The 14,547-nt window shown below is 38.2% G+C and overlaps 1 protein-coding gene and 2 pseudogenes across 1 annotated transcript; 1 reads left to right on the top strand and 2 right to left on the bottom strand.

The window, feature by feature from the left end:
- Positions 1 to 2,609: 2,609 nt before the first annotated feature.
- On the bottom strand, positions 2,610 to 6,352 carry LOC132183353 (putative disease resistance protein RGA1; annotated as a pseudogene).
- A 3,389-nt stretch (positions 6,353 to 9,741) lies between these two features.
- On the bottom strand, positions 9,742 to 10,530 carry LOC132174136 (mitochondrial carnitine/acylcarnitine carrier-like protein pseudogene; annotated as a pseudogene).
- A 341-nt stretch (positions 10,531 to 10,871) lies between these two features.
- Positions 10,872 to 13,154, top strand: LOC132176526 (phosphopantothenoylcysteine decarboxylase HAL3b). The gene is made up of 2 exons (XM_088514621.1): positions 10,872 to 11,381; positions 12,647 to 13,154. Exons 1-2 carry the CDS (start codon positions 11,037 to 11,039, stop codon positions 12,707 to 12,709), a joined length of 408 nt encoding a protein of 135 aa, XP_088370747.1. The 5' UTR covers positions 10,872 to 11,036; the 3' UTR covers positions 12,710 to 13,154.
- Positions 13,155 to 14,547: the final 1,393 nt, after the last annotated feature.

The raw sequence follows: 14,547 nt of genomic DNA, 5'->3' as shown, positions 1-14,547 counted from the left end.
AAGAAAGGGATTTTTCCCTTTCTTTATTTATAGTGGTGTGGTAGGAGTAGAAAGAGACTAGTAAATGACCTACACCATTTTTTTCTTTGTGATGATACTCGAGTAAAGATTATAATATGCCAGGAAGATGAATGATGGGGCATTTGGGATAAGAAAGAAAAATGTGAGCGTTTCATTTTTATTACTGCTTTGTCATGAATGTGAAGGTCCTACACATGAGGTACGATGATTGGCACTTGCTAAATAGAAGGATCCTGAAGGAATCACCACTTACAAACCTACGAAGTCTTTTCTTCACTCCACTCAGTAACACCATCCCTTTCTTTCCTTTCGCAAGAGAGAGAACCAACTCCATATATATATGCATCTAAGGAGAATGTAGTTTGATTTGGGTGAAGGTACAAACGAGAAGTTGTGCTCACCTAGTCATCTTCTCTCCTTCCAACCTGCAGTTAATAATGATACTTAATCTTTATTACTAATTTACTTAGGCAGTTTATTGTGCTCTCTGTGTATGTATGTGTTGCTATTGCCAAGAAACCAACATTTTGACTCTCCTCAAAACAAAATGAAAACGAGCTATCGCTTGTAACTGTACATACATGTACACATTAGAAATGCTTCTCTACCCTCAAAGGATTAGTTCATGGAACTTCCATTTTGATCTATGAGAAGAATAGACATATCTTCTAATAAAGTTACGATGCATCATATCTGGCCACCATGGAAATATGTTAACAAACCTACAGTTTTGGCATTTAGCTGTATTGTAGAAGAACACTAGAATTTACCAACCCGTCTAAGATAATATTTGTTCCAATTTACAGCCTATACAGTGCAGAGTATGAATGGTTATTTATGTCTTTTCTTCGCACTTTCCCAAACTATTATAATAGTTAAAGCATGCCAAAAACCACTGTGATCCTTAAAGTTCAAGGATTGCTAGCGTCAGGAAACCATAGAATATTCTTCCTGTTTCAGATTAAATCAAATCCTATGGTCTAAATCAAATCCAAAGGTATACACATACCAAGTCAGGGATAGTTTTCCAAGCACATTTTACCAAGTCAGGGATAGTTTTCCAAGCACATTTTGTTTGTTCTCTTTGTTTAACCCAAAAACATATTCAAATAGAGCTTAGTATCAATCCACTACAATACTAAAAGGGAAAAAAAAGTGCCGGTCACAACTCCGATCTCTAGCCACTCGAACGAGATCTTTGGACACCTCAGAATTCTAGATCCGAGAGCTCCAGTAGCAGTCCTGATTGCAGTACGTTCAAAATTCAAACAGAGGTTCTTCTAAAGAAAAAATTCAAGCTACCAAGAGGCCCTAGATAAGTGATTGACTGACCCATCTTCCTAACCCGATGACATAAGCATAAGCTGCCTCCAGAGCAGAGCTTGCAAAGCTAACAAACCTACAAGCCGGAAGGAAGCAAGCCTATGACATAGCAGTGTACAAGTCAAAAGAACAGCACGTTCGGACGGGAATTGACAACAAAGAGACACCGAGAGGCTCAGTAGTAAGGGCGGTTGTGGAACGTTCGAACGCGATCTTTTCTCAAGGTCTCACAGGGACTTCTGTTAGCAAAACCGATACAGAGGGTTCGAATGCCAGTGGTTTCAAGCTTAGTCCGAGACACTCAGTCACAAAACTGGTCGCACCAAGTTCAAATGCCAACTAAGAAGCCGTGAAACCCTAGCTCGCATCCGAACGCATCACTAACCCATTCAAACACGGCTACCTAAAATTGTGTTTTTCAGAAACTGATTTGAACCAAAAGTTTGTGTTTTCCTAGGGTCTATAGAAGCCTCATAGTGTATGATTCATAAGACCCTTAAGCCATTATTTTGTGTTTTTGGAGAGAACTTTAGAACTCGTATGCTTTCATTCTAATACCTCTCCTTGATCTTTGTTTAAACCATAACAACAAACTTGCAGCCACCGGAGTTCTAGGATGCAAAAGGAAGCTTGATAGAAGATTTGGCTAGAATTCTGGAGTTGCTATGGTAGAGACAAACATGCCGTTTGTTGGAGTACACATCAGGTTTGATTACAAAGGTTTTATAAGTATCAACTGTGTATAATTTAATTCTTCTATAGTGAAAAAGTTTCTCAGGTTTGGCTACCTTGGGGTGATTTTACTTTTGAAGAGCTCTTCAAAATGTTTCCACTTCGTCACCAAAATTGTTGTGTTTGATGTGTTTATTGCTTTACTTAATTTTGGTGAAATTTTAGTTGATAGTGATTAATGTAAAACACTTATTCACCCCCTTTAAGTATTGTTTGGGCTCATTGGGCGAATTCCAGAGAGTTAGCAGAAAAGAAAACTTTGAATTTTCCATTGCCTCCGTTCGAAACGACACTTAGTTAGCCTCATTAAATACGTGTCATGTCAGTGCCACGTCTTTTACATAATACGTGATGCTAATACATGATGGTATTGACTTCCCTGGTCTACTAGAAGTCTTTTACCTTATATGTCACACTACCGTTTGTTGAATTTAAATTTCAAATGGAAACACAAGAAAAATTTAAAGAAGAAAAAAAGAGAAACAATACTGGAAATGCCATTGAAGTGAAAGATAGGAAACATACTGGAAATGTTAGAGCTTTGCACAAATCTGGCTGTCTGCAAGGTCTGAAGTAGGGTCTATACTTAAAACCTTATTTGTTCCTGCATATGAAATCAAATATGATATATCAAAAGCTTGACAAAGTAAAATGAAGATGAACAACAAGAGAAGAAAATTAATGTCTAATTGGTGACTTAAAAACCTGAAAAATTTTGAGCGTTAGGCTGTAGATCCATTCCGTACGATTATCATCGCCGCCACTTCGGAAGTCTGGGACATGAGATATCTTTGGCCAATCCTCTCCCGTTCCTTCTTCACATCTTTTCTCCAAGTGAGGACACTCCGCAATTGTCAAACGACATAAAGAGGTGAGGCGGCGCATACCTTCAGGCAATGATATTAAATTGGGACAATTGACGATCCGAAGCTCCTGGAGTGAAGTGAGGTCGCTTATCCACTCCGGTAAAGAGTCCAAACTAGGGCAGTCCATGATTTGAAGTCCTTGCAGAGTGGTAGCACCTCTAAGCTCTCTTGGGAGAGATACCAAGTTTGAAACTTCTACTATAGATAGATGACCAAGTCTTGTAGGTCCAAGGCAATGTGCACTATCTTCATCCTCATTGCTGATAAGTTCCCTGCAGCGAACAATACACAGATCTTCAAGTGCGGTGAGATGTCGATTGAGTGGAGACATGGATATTCGCAATTGACGACACGACAAAATCTTCAGAGTCTCAAGAGAAGTGAGGCTTTGCAGCCACTCCTCTGGAAGATATTCAAGTTCCTCTAATCCAGCAAGAAAAAGAGACTTCAATTTGGGGAGACCGAAAAAGGGAGAGGAAGAGGAGGGTGTTGTTTCGCTCCCTGGTGCTACAACTGGTATTAGAGACATCATAGGGCAATCACTGATATTTATAGTAGAAAGGCAAGGAAATGAAGGGAATAATGGAAGATGGTGATATTGCTTATGCTCTGCTGTTATTGCTTCTCTCATCCTCCACCATCCCCTCAACTTAGGCAAATTCAGAAGATTGAGAGTTTTGAGGGAAGAAGAGGACACATCACTACCATCATTGCTTATGTACTCCAGCACACTTAAGTCGAAAAGACTAAGAGTCTTGAGAAAAGGGAATAGGTCCAATGGTGGGATATGTTGGCACCATTTACAACTGTATATGAAAATATCAACCAAATTTGAGAGCGAGGACACCCAGCTAGATAACCTCACACCTGCATACCCAACTATAACTAAATGTTTCAAATTTAGTTGTGGCCGAAGGTTTTCCAACAGTTGTTCATCATTTGCAATTTCCTTATTACTATCATCACCAGCTGCTGGGTCCCACTCTAATTTCAGAATTTGAAGGTGTTTCTTCCTCTCCAAGTTTGCAACCTTGGCTTCTAATGGAGAAGATCTCAAGTGCTCTAAACTCTTGATACGTAATTCACCTCTCAACTCATCTAAACCACCCAGATCGCCTAGTCCACCCTTTTTCTTTAGAACACAACTTTCCTTTTTCCCTAAACTATATAGCGTCAGCGTTTGGAGAGCAGTCAGCTTTCCCAATCCAAACGGCATATGAGTTAAGCTCCTACACTCATAAAGTGCAAGATGCCTAAGGTTGAACAAGTTTCTAGTGTCTTTTGGCAATTCTTTAAGGCCATGACAAAAGTCAAGAGTTAGTGTTTGCAAATTTTGTAATTTAGTTATAGAAGTGGGGAGCAGTTTGATATCATCATTCCTAGAAAGATCAAGAAATCTTAAATGCTTTAACTTGCTAATGGACTTTGGCACTTTTTGACTACTCGAGCAACTCATATTCAAAGCACGCAAGCATTTAAAACTTGAAATAAGTTTATCATAGACTGGCTTATTCCACTCAAGTACTGACCAACCGTATCCATAAAATATTGGGAGTCGCAAAAGAAGCGTTCTCATTCTGTCTGCCTTGAGCAAGGTAGCTGGAACATCCTTTAATGAATCTAAAGAATCAAATGCCACATGGCGAGTTCTTTCAACTACTTTTTTTGTATCCGAATATAAAATTGTGCACTCAGTCCCTGCTACTAACTGTGCAAGATCATGAATAAGGTGATGCATTTTACATGTTTCTATACCACCATATTCATTTCCTTCTACATCTTGGAAAAACGACCTCCAAAGCAAATCCATAAAATATTCATGACCAACATCTTCAAGACACATGTTTCTATCTGATGAATGAATAAAGCCTTGAGCTATCCATAGTTGAATCAACACCTCCACTTCAATTTAAGAATCTTTTGGAAACAATGAACAAAAGGCAAAACATTGCTTCAAGTGTAATGGGAGATGATCATAACTCAACTTAAGTATTGGGAAAATATCATTGTCATGTTGAGTTATTTTGTAAAGTTCATTGTTTTCAAAGAACAACCAATCGTCCTCTAAATTTTTGAAGTATAATAGACTCCCTATGCTCCTTATAGCAAGAGGAACTTGTGCACACTTTTGTACGATCTCCCTTCCAATTTCTACAAGCTTTGGATTCTTTGGCTCTTCCCCATCTTTAAATGCCATTTTCTTAAATAAATCCCAAAAACTGCCTTCAGATAGACCTCCCAAAAGATATGGTGACGCCGTGCCTGTAATCTTTGCAACTACTATGCTACGTGTAGTAATCAAAACTTTGCTTCCCCTCACGCCACCCATTAACAATTTTTTCAAGCTGGACCATCTGTTAGGATTCTCATTCCATACATCGTCTAAAACAAGTAAATATCGCTTCCCATCAATTTCTGCTCGAAGCTGACTTTGCAACAAATCCATCTCAAGGCTTTCGGGTCTCCTTTTAGTTGCACATTCTGTGATCTTTTGAACAATAGTTTTCACATCAAAAGGATCAGAGACACACACCCACAATCTTAAATCAAAATGTCTTTGGACCTGCTTGTCATTGAACACATATTGAGCAAGTGTGGTCTTGCCTAGTCCACCAATTCCAACCATGGGAATGATGGAAATGTTCTCTTTCACATGTGAATCCAATAACAACTCTTTAACAGCCTTCTTTTCATCCTCTCTTCCAATGACTTCTTCTTCATGTACAAAAGAGTGTGTATCTTCTCTTTTTCTATGTTCAAACTGTGTCCCTATAAGGTGCGCAGCGAAGCCAAATTTGATCCTATCAGCTGCTATTTCATCCAGTATCTTCCGAACTTTCTTGATCCTCTGACCCATTTTAAAGCCATATGCAGGATGGCATGGTTTGGAAAAGAAGATGTGTACCTGTGAAACCCCAAATATTTAGTATAGTCCATTCCGGAAAGTTAAAAACATTTTTTGGGCTGTGTATAATTAAGGAAAATATAAAGATCATCCTTGTAATTGTCACAAGTTTAAGCTAGATTTTTTTTGTTCTTTCATTTACAATCATGAATCACCCATTCGATTATTGTGACAGTATTAGAATTCCCCTACCTGTTTAGGAATTGGGTTACCGTACCTGTTTTGCCATTACTTGTCGCCGTAGAAGTTCAGAGGAGTAGTCATCCAGCAAGTCGTCGGCTTCGTACATGGCATCCTTCAGCTTTCCAAGCCAATCTTTGACCGCGTGGTTCTTGGCCTGCTGCTCCTCCGCATCCAAAAGCACAGCTTGGATAGTGGAAACCGTGTTCCCGAGCTTTTTAAGCTCATCTTTGAAACCCCAAAGCAATCCAATCTCTTGAAGAGCAAGAGAGCCCAAACTCCTAATGATATTCGCAGCAGTGTGGAAGAGAGCTGATTCGGCCATTTGCGGTTGGTGGGAGGTGTTTGCTGTGAAGCGGATGTTGTTTCAGCGAGAGGTGTTGTTGAAGCGTACAAGGAAGATGGGTTTGCTGCAAAGCGGATGTTGACTCAGTTCACCAAAGAAACATTTCCAGAAATCTTCCTCCAAAAACACAACTACTACAAACCGCCCAGAAAACTAACCCCACAGATGTTGACTCAGCCTGTAAACAGAATAGCAGACCAAGTCAAAATATCTTCATTGCTCTTAAATTTTCCTTTACACTTCTCCACAATCCGAGACCCAACCTCCCACTCCCAGCAAATTTTCTCCAAAATTTTCTCCACAGACAGTTTTAAAATGTTGATTAGATCTGGGCCGGGTTCACGTGTCGGACTTCTGTCAACCCCCAACATATTTATGCTAACTCGAATATGACACGTTTATTAACCCATTTAACCTAACCCATTTAACATATACCTAAACCCTAAAACTATGTGTCATATTCGTATCGAATAACTTAAATTAAAAATAAAATTTTAAAAAATAAATAAATTGTATAAACATGTCAACCCACAAGTCTGTTTATATCAAACCCGAATACGACATGTTTATTAAATGATTTAGGACTAAACCCGTTTAACATAAACCCTAAACCTAAAATTACGTGTCATATTCGTATTGAATTTGTAGATTGAGGATTAAATTGTCAACCCTAATCCTCATGCAAGTTTGTAAAAAATTTTTGTAAACTTAGCCTCTCTTTAAATAAAGGGTAAAATGAGTAGAAGGACAAAGGTTTGTTATAAAATTTGTTTGTAAGCCTACATTTTTCTTGAAAGTTCAGGTGGTGAAATTGCATCAAATTAAAAGTTCAAGTATTAAATTTGCATCAAATTAAAAGTTATATATATCCTTGAACTACCACACGAATCAACCCATTAATGTCAAACTCTAATCTTCTAGTTTCGTTTTGGATTCATCAGTCGTATCAAAAAAGTGAGTCCTACTTATGAGCTATCTTCCCCAAAGTGCAAACAAAAAAACAAAGGATTAGATTTGTGCAGTAACATTGTAGTAGAGATGACAAGGATTAGATTTGTTCTAGTATTTTTCTAGAACAAATAATTTGGCCGTACGTAATATAAGAAGGGGATTCCCCAAATTTGCACTCACCACCTAAACTATATATATATATAGAATGAGAAATGATATTTTTTCTTCTCTTGTCGATCTTTTGTCCGGTTAAATCACCACTTGTCATAAAAACTTAAACTAAGGCTCCGTTTACTTTGACGTAAAATGGTTTCCAAAAAAATGATTTCTACATTTTACGGTGTTTACTACGACGTAAAATAGTGGTCAATGGAAAATATTTTCCTTTTGACCGAAAATTCTTCTTTAATTTTCAAAAAATGATTTACGGTTTTGAAAATCGTAAACCATTTTTCGACTTTGAGCATCTCATTCTCAAATTAACGGATTGTGCCAAGACTCGCCTAGGACCTTGCCAGGACTTGCCTAAGACCCGTCCGGGACTTGACTGGGACTTGCCCAGCACTCGCTTGGGACCCCACCAAGATTTGCCTGGACTTGATCGGACCTGAATGAGACCCTCTTGGACCTACCCAGGACCCGCCCGAGACTTGACCGGAACTTGACCAAGACACGCTCGTGACTTACCTGAGACTTGACCAGGACCCGTCCGAGACTTGCCTAGGACCTACTCGGGACCCGCCCGGGACTTTCTCGGGACCCGCATGGGACTTGCCCGGGACCTTGCCAAGATCTGCCTGGGACATGATCGGGACCCACCCGAGACTTGACCCGGACACGACCGGGACTTACTCGAGACCCCACCGGGACTTGACTAGGATCCGCCCGGGGCTTGATTGGGACTTGCCTAGGACCCTGTCGAGACTTGGCCAAGACTTGCCCAGGACCCGCTCAAGACTCGTTGGAAAATATTTTCGACAGAAAACATTTTCCTTGAAAATGATTTCTTAGAAAACATTTTTGGGTATTTGGCATATACGGAAAATCAGGCGGGTCCTGGTTGTTGGAAAACATTTTTAGCATAAAACATTTTCTGGTATTTGGTGTGTACGCAAAATCATATTAAACACTAAATTACAAAAATGTCCCTATCGGGTCTGGGGCGGGTCCTACCAAGGCCTTGGGCTGATCCTGACGAGGTCCTGATAGGGTTTAGGAGGGGTCCCGGGTGTGAAGCAGTGGGGCCCTTGCAGAACTCGGTTTGGACACCTCTAAGACTTGGTCAAGAAAATTTTGTAATTTAGAGTTTAATATGATTTAATGAAAAAATATATATATAAAAAAAAAAAATTGATTTTCTGTGCGCGCGGTAAACGTCGTAAAATGTTTTCAGCAGGAAAAATGACTTCCCTAAAAATATTTTCTGACGAAAACCATTTTACATTAAAGTAAATAGAGCCTACTAGAAAAAAATAAATTTAATCATCTAATTGTTTTTGTTATGAATTGTGATGGGTTCTCCCTCTCTTTATAAGCACCAAGGACGGATGGCTTTTACAAAAAGGCCTGAATTTCACAAAGTAGGCAGCAAGATGGCTTTCCATTGGTTTGACTTGAAAAAATAATAATAATAAATAAAATAAAATAAAATTTCCGTGGTCAAGGAATGTGCAATGCAGACCTTAATCAGATGTTTATAATGAAACCCAACAAGGGATAGAGGGAAGAAAGGAGAGGAGAGAGATTAGTGCTTATAGAGTTTCTCGAGTGTGAGGGCCAGTTTGTGATACACAAACTTGTCATGAAATGAATACACTATCAATTTCATTTGAAATTAAAGGATCCTATTGCCTCTTAGAGAGCCTTTTTATTCTTTCCATATTTATTTGGCACAAAAAATCTTTTAAGCCAACATCAAATGTGTTGGTTTGTGATAAAATAAGGATCTGTTTGAAATTGCGTTTGAGTGATCTAATAAAGCTTTTAATATTTAAAAAGTTCGTTTAAAAAAAAAAATTACAAAAGCGCTTTTAAGGGTCCAAAAAGCCTACAAATAGTCAAAAACCCATATTTGACAAAAGTTTAAAAATGAAGTTTTTGCCAAAAAAACGTTTTTTTGACCTAAAAACTATTTCTCAAACGCAATCTTAATCATGCTCTAAAGCTCAATTCTAGTATATTGTTCTCCTATAAAAGTAATCAAAAGAGAGCATCTGAAAAGGCAAAGTTGAGGAGCAACTGGTGCCTTTATATATCAATCGGTGAAAAAATGTTCCTTCCCCAGCAACCAAGTGAATTACAGAGTAGAAAGAGCTTGCCAGCATTGCAAAACAATCTCTTAAACAGGTTTATTCAGTGGTTGAACCATTTTGCTTTAATTCAACCAAATCCTTAACCACTAAAACCAAAACAACCAATTATCCCAGACTTGACCTTGTCACCTCATATGCCAAGAAGCATGCAGCATTTGCAGGAACACTTCGGGCCATGGCAGGTCCAAAGCCCCTGTACAGCCCTTTTACTCCCTCCGAAGCCAGGATCTTTCTAAAGGCATCAATGGAGCCAGAGAACTTGGGATTTTTGTAATCATCTACCTGAATTACACTTTTGATAACATCAGTTGGATAGACTGAAAGCCAGAAGGAATCTCCGGCCATGCCTCCAGCCACAATCAAAGAGCTTCTTCCTAATCCAGAAGTGTCTTGGCCACCTGCTAGGTACTGCTTCAGAGCTTCATAGACACCAAACATTGCAGCATTTCCGGGAACCTCACGTGCCATAGTGGGAAACAATCCCTTGAAGAGACCCCTTACACCCGCTTCTGATCTGAGAACATGCCTGGCTGCATCCATTGGTCCACCATACTTCACGGCCACACCAGCCGCACCGGAATCTGCCAATCCACTCTGTGCTTGCAACCTGTTCTTTATAGTAAATCAAAAGAAGTTAACGGGTAAGTTCGAATTTTAGGAGAGTTTCCCATCTCAGGATTCAGAAATCAGATCACACACTACAAGGACAGAGAAAGTAAACCACTAAGGTACTGACCTGCACTTGATCAATTCAGTGGGGCAAGCTAAAATGGAAACGGCTACTCCAGCCCCTGCCCCACAGACCAAGAGTGAGCCTTTAAAGTCAGCCTCCTTTTATGCCAGATCCATTGGGAGGTCCACAATGATCCACGGTGGTCCACTAATAAGGCCCATGTTCAACAGAGTATTTTGGGCTTATACATCCATATAGCTTTGCACCCATGGCTCTGCATGGAGCAACCATTCTTCAATTTCCTATATTCTGGTTGGAGCGGGTTTCAGCAAAATCAGAGATTCTAAAACCTTCAGTTTTTCCTTGCTGTTTATTTCTGTTGTGAAAAAAAAATGCTTATTCTCCAGTGAGCAATGAAATGGGAGGTCAGTTGTTGCTTGCATGCATTATTGTTGCAGTTTTTACAAATTTTGTTCTTCTTTATGTTCAATTGATCTGTGCGTGGATAGTAGAAAATTTTAGTTATTTGAGTTTGCATTTTAGCTCTAAATTTTTAAAGAATCTTTTTGGAATGTGTTTCTTGGTAGCTACTTTTGCAACTTGTACTTGAAAAATATTAACAATTCTAGTTGAAGTTTTGTTACAAGTTGATCTGCTTGTGGGCATGTATGTTGAGATACAATGTGAATCTCGGATAAGAACATTGTTGGCATCTCTTGAATAGGTTATGGCATACTCAGAACCTGTAGGTGAAGAAGGGGAGCCAATGCAAGTCAATACTGCTCCTAGGAAGCCACGGATTCTACTTGCTGCTAGTGGAAGTGTAGCAGCCATAAAGTTTGGACATCTCTGCAGTTGTTTTGCAGAATGGGCAGAAGTAAGAGCAGTTGCCACACAGGCATCTATACATTTCATAGATAGGGCGTCACTTCCTAGGGATGTAGTTCTTTATACTGATGAGGATGAATGGTCTAGTTGGAAGAAAATTGGCGATAGCGTGCTTCACATTGAGCTGCGCCGATGGGCTGATATTATGGTTATTGCCCCATTGTCAGCCAACACACTTGGCAAGGTAATGTCTTTGAGCAATTTCAGAAACATTTTCCCTTTTATTTTGAACTTCTACTAACTGGCCACAAGATGATACAGGTGAGTGCATGTTACTGAACGGTGCTCATTACTCAAACTATTGATTCCTGCACATTTCGGAATTTTTAGTCCCCCCACTCCCCTAATTTTGGTTTTAAAAGCAATGAGTTAAAGGAAAAGAGAATGCATGAAAGTGGTTTCATTTCTTAGTTGAAACACCTCATAAATTCAAGGGAACCGCATGGAATAACTATAACAGTGTCTTGCTCGGCAGTGCAAGTAGGCCAAGTTCTTCAGTTTGGGGCCTTAAAGAAATCTCATTGAAAACTAATTATTTCATTGTTTTCTGATTGTTTAATATCAAAATGCATGGATATCTCACAAAAGAAGTTTTAGAAAAATGAAGTAATGGCATGTCTTGAGAGTCTGAAATTTGTGTTGAATAAGATTATTAAAAGATATTATTTGCTATAGGATACAGGGTACTGTTTCATTACCTTGTGCTTGCTTCCATTCTTTCTGGGAGCACTTTTGTTTGTTGGGTAATTAGCAGTTCACTAAAGTAAAATCCTTACTATTTTGGTTGTATAGGATCTCTTTTTAGCGTTGTGAACTACTAGGTTACCTTGACGTGTTAGACCTTCTTTTTCTTGTAGGCATGCAAAGGTACTAGTGTTCGATAATGCTCCTGTGACTGTCATATTGAATGGCAGTGATTAATAACTCTGTTGTGAATATTTGGACTAGTTACTTTCCACTTTCATAATTTCGTCCAAATTGCATGCCTGTAGTCTCATTAAGTCATTATAAAGTCTCATGCTGCTATATCCTCTCAGTTGAATATAGCAACCTAGTGAATTTATGGTGATTCAAGTTACATGGCTATATAAAGTGAGAATGGTTATCATAGGTCTCAAATTCTTTTTCCAGCAATGAATCATGTGATGAATTTATGCGGGGGTGTTTTTTTAAGGAAAACAAAAACAGGGACTTGTGAACAGCTATAGTAATATTGATTTTACACACACACAAACAAGGATGTATAATATTGAAGTAGTAGTGAATGTGAGATTGAGGGACATCCCTTGTCTCAAAGATGAGATCCTGTGATATCTATGGGCTTTTCTCTACTTCCTTTGCTTGGCTGTTTCTGTATTTTGTTTTCATGTAATTTGAAATAATCCTGAGTTCAATCTTATCATTTTAACCTGAATATGTTTTAAGATTTGTGCTATGTTCTTATTGTAGATCGCCGGGGGTTTGTGCGACAACTTACTGACATGCATTGTGCGAGCATGGGATTACAGCTAGCCTTTTTTTGTTGCACGTGCCATGAACACGTTGATGTGGAACAATCCTTTCACGGAACGACATCTCATGTCGATTGACGAGCTTGGCATTTCTCTCATTCCACCTGTCACGAAGAGGCTGGCTTGAGGGGATTATGGCAATGGTGCAATGGCCTGAACCTTCTCTAATATACTCAACAGTAAGGCTTTTCTTAGAGTCTAAGATTCAACAAGCTGGCAGCAATACTGAGCAACTTATCTAACAAAAGTTGGCATTTGTAGAGGAGATGAAGAGTTAGTTGACATGGTATGTATAACATGCTAGATTTGTTGTAGTCATTTGATCTTGTTGTATCAGGTGCATTGTGTTTTTACTTGTGCTTGGTCTGTCTATCCGGTGACGGTAAAGCTCTTACAACCTCTACCCCATAAAAGCAGATGGTAAATCAAGATTTAATGTTGTTGCATTTAATGGTGTAAATGATTCTAATGATTTGAATGGTGTGTCTAACATATTTGTCACTTATTAAATACAACAACATCAAATCTTGACAATAAAATGGCTTCTCTCCGTTTCAAATCTAAATCTATTTCTCTCATAGCAGAAAGTTCATAGGTGTTGATATGGACCTTTATAAGAGGAGAGTTGCATGTAACGGTTGTGTTAGATAATTTCTTTTTGTTATTTTCAGTATTGTTCTTCCTAAACCTAACTAGTAGCCTTGTGGTGTTGCTGTCATTGCAATAAAATGTTTCATCAATGGTTTGAGCCTTGTCTCCTGTTTGCTCATGGCTGTCTTCCTGAAAGTGCAAACAAAATCATTTAAGCTAGCCTGTGAATGCCTCAAATTTGCACTATTATATGGGAAAAGTAGATGTGAAAAAAAGGTTTTATAAAGTAATATTCGCACTTGTAAAAAAATTAGTTATTGATCAGCACTTGTTAAAATAAATGTTATGTTGATTCAATGAAAAGTTGTATGGGAGAGGAGATATAGGGTATTATACTAGAAACTTCACTCATATCCCATTACACTGATGTGGCAATACTTACTGGCTCTTAGATTAATCTTTGTTAAAAACATATTAAAGGCTAAAGGGTACTATCACATTAGCCCAAGTAGCGGTGGTTTGATTTTTAGCATTTCTCGGGAAAAAAAAAATGACAAAGTGAACACTTTTTTAATATTAACTATGTGAACTAATCTGTTACTTGACAATATTTAGACAATTTTTAACCATTCATAAATTTAACTTTCATTACATTACATATTTTCATTTTTTTAATGTATTAACAATCACATACTGACATACATAATAGTATTAGTTGCTTAGTAATTGTTCATTGCGGTAGTTAATTAGTAACTGCATCTACCTCGAGATTTTTTTTTTTTTCTCAAATTCTAGTGCCTTAAACAAGAGTCATGATTTTTGTTTTGTTTTTTGTTTTTTTGTTTTTTTTTTTTTTTTTTTTGAGCTAAAGGGTAGGTCAGGGAAACTAATTGTGGCAATTTTATTTGGGCGTGACCATAGTAGCACTTATCCGCTGTAAGCGACAACATGCTTTGCAACATGCTTAATAAGTCACTTATGCACATATACCCAACAAGGCAACAATTAACTTTCTTCTTGACTTGTTCAGATTTTAAAATCAAAAGAAATTTTGAAGCAATATAAAATGGTTTCATTTAAGAGTAGTATGTGAAATTATATATAATTTTATACTAGAGGACCGATGAGTTACTTTATCCGCTTAATAGAAGTTTCTTTTTCCATGTGTTTCTTGTGCAAAAGAGGATGAATATCTTATAGTTGCTAGTTTTAGAGAGGGATTTAGTTGAATTCTATGAGAATTTAGTA

Source organism: Corylus avellana, chromosome 3 (genome assembly GCF_965113065.1).
Source record: "Corylus avellana chromosome 3, dhCorAvel1.hap1.2, whole genome shotgun sequence".
In the NCBI taxonomy this organism is placed as follows: Eukaryota; Viridiplantae; Streptophyta; class Magnoliopsida; order Fagales; family Betulaceae; genus Corylus; species Corylus avellana.
Note: the sequence above shows the minus strand (reverse complement) of the source record. Positions and strands in the feature narration are given on the sequence as shown.